General features: G+C 63.6%; 1 protein-coding gene across 1 annotated transcript in view; it reads left to right on the top strand.

Moving 5' to 3' along the window:
- Positions 1-1086, top strand: part of EMH_0018620 (uncharacterized protein) — a gene marked incomplete at both ends in the record, with an annotated part of 8285 nt that overhangs the window by 6768 nt on the left and 431 nt on the right. Inside the window, one exon of the mRNA XM_013501185.1 lies at positions 3-1086. Coding sequence (XP_013356639.1) covers positions 3-1086 — 1084 coding nt within the window. The remainder of the gene's footprint in view (positions 1-2) is intronic.

Here is a 1086-nt window from a genome sequence, read left to right as displayed (position 1 = left end):
AGCATATACACCACCACAACCACCAGCTGCTGCAGCAGCAACACCACCACTACTGGCAGCAGCAGCAGCACCACCACCACTACCAGCAGCAGCAATACTATAACCTGAATCAAATGTATAGTATGCAGCACCAACAGCAGCAGCACCAGCAGCAACAGCAGCAGCAGCGGCTAAGGCACCAACGCCAGTCCCCGCTGCAGCAGCAGCATATCCAGCAGCAGCAGCAGCAATTCAGACAGCAGCAGCAGCAGCGTGGTCAGCAGCAACTCCCGTACGACGAACTGCGGCCGCACCGATGCCACCAACAGCCGCAGCCGCAGCAGCAGCAGCAGCAAAAGCCGCAGCAGCAGCAACAGCAGCAGCCGCAGCAACAGCCACCGCCGCCGCCGTGGCAGCAGCAGCAGCAAGACTCCGGGCGGCAGCAGAGAGTTCCGAAGGAGCAGCAGCAGCAGCAGCAGCAGCAGCAGCGGCAGTCATACTGGCAGCCGAGACAGCAGCCGTACAGGCAGCAGCAGCAGCAGAGGCAGCCGCAGCAGCAGAGGCAGCAGCAGCTGCAGCAGAGGCAGCCGCAGCAGCAGGAGAGGCAGCCGCAGCAGCAGCAGTACAGGCAGCAGCAGCAGCAGAGGCAGCCGCAGCAGCAGAGGCAGCCGCAGCAGCAGCAGCAGCAGGAGAGGCAGCTGCAGCAGAGGGAGCCGCAGCAGCAGAGGCAGCAGCAGCAGCAGCAGCAGCAGCCGCATCCACCGCCTGGGGGCCAGACGCCGCAGATCGGCGCCCGCGAAGACAGTCCTGCTGCTGCTGCTGCTGCAGCAGATGGAAAGCAGCAACAGCAGCAGCAGCAGCAGCAGCAGAATGAACAGAAGCAGCAGCAGCAGGAGCAGAGGCAGCAAGAACAGGAGGGGGAGAAGAAGCAGCAGCAGGAACGGCAGCAGCACGAGCAGCAGCAGCAGAAGGAGCAGCAGCAGCAGGAGCAGCAGCAGCAGGAGCAGCAGCAACAGGAGCAGCAGGAGCAGAAGCAGATGCAGCGCGAGCAGCACCGGCAGCAGCAGCAGAAGCAGCAAGAGCAGGAGGAGCAGCAGAAGAAGCAAC

This window comes from Eimeria mitis, genomic scaffold, assembly GCF_000499745.2.
Source record: "Eimeria mitis Houghton genomic scaffold, Emh_scaff648, whole genome shotgun sequence".
NCBI lineage: Eukaryota > Apicomplexa > Conoidasida > Eucoccidiorida > Eimeriidae > Eimeria > Eimeria mitis.
The sequence above is the reverse complement of the archived record's forward strand: the minus strand, read 5'-3'. Positions and strand labels throughout refer to the sequence as shown.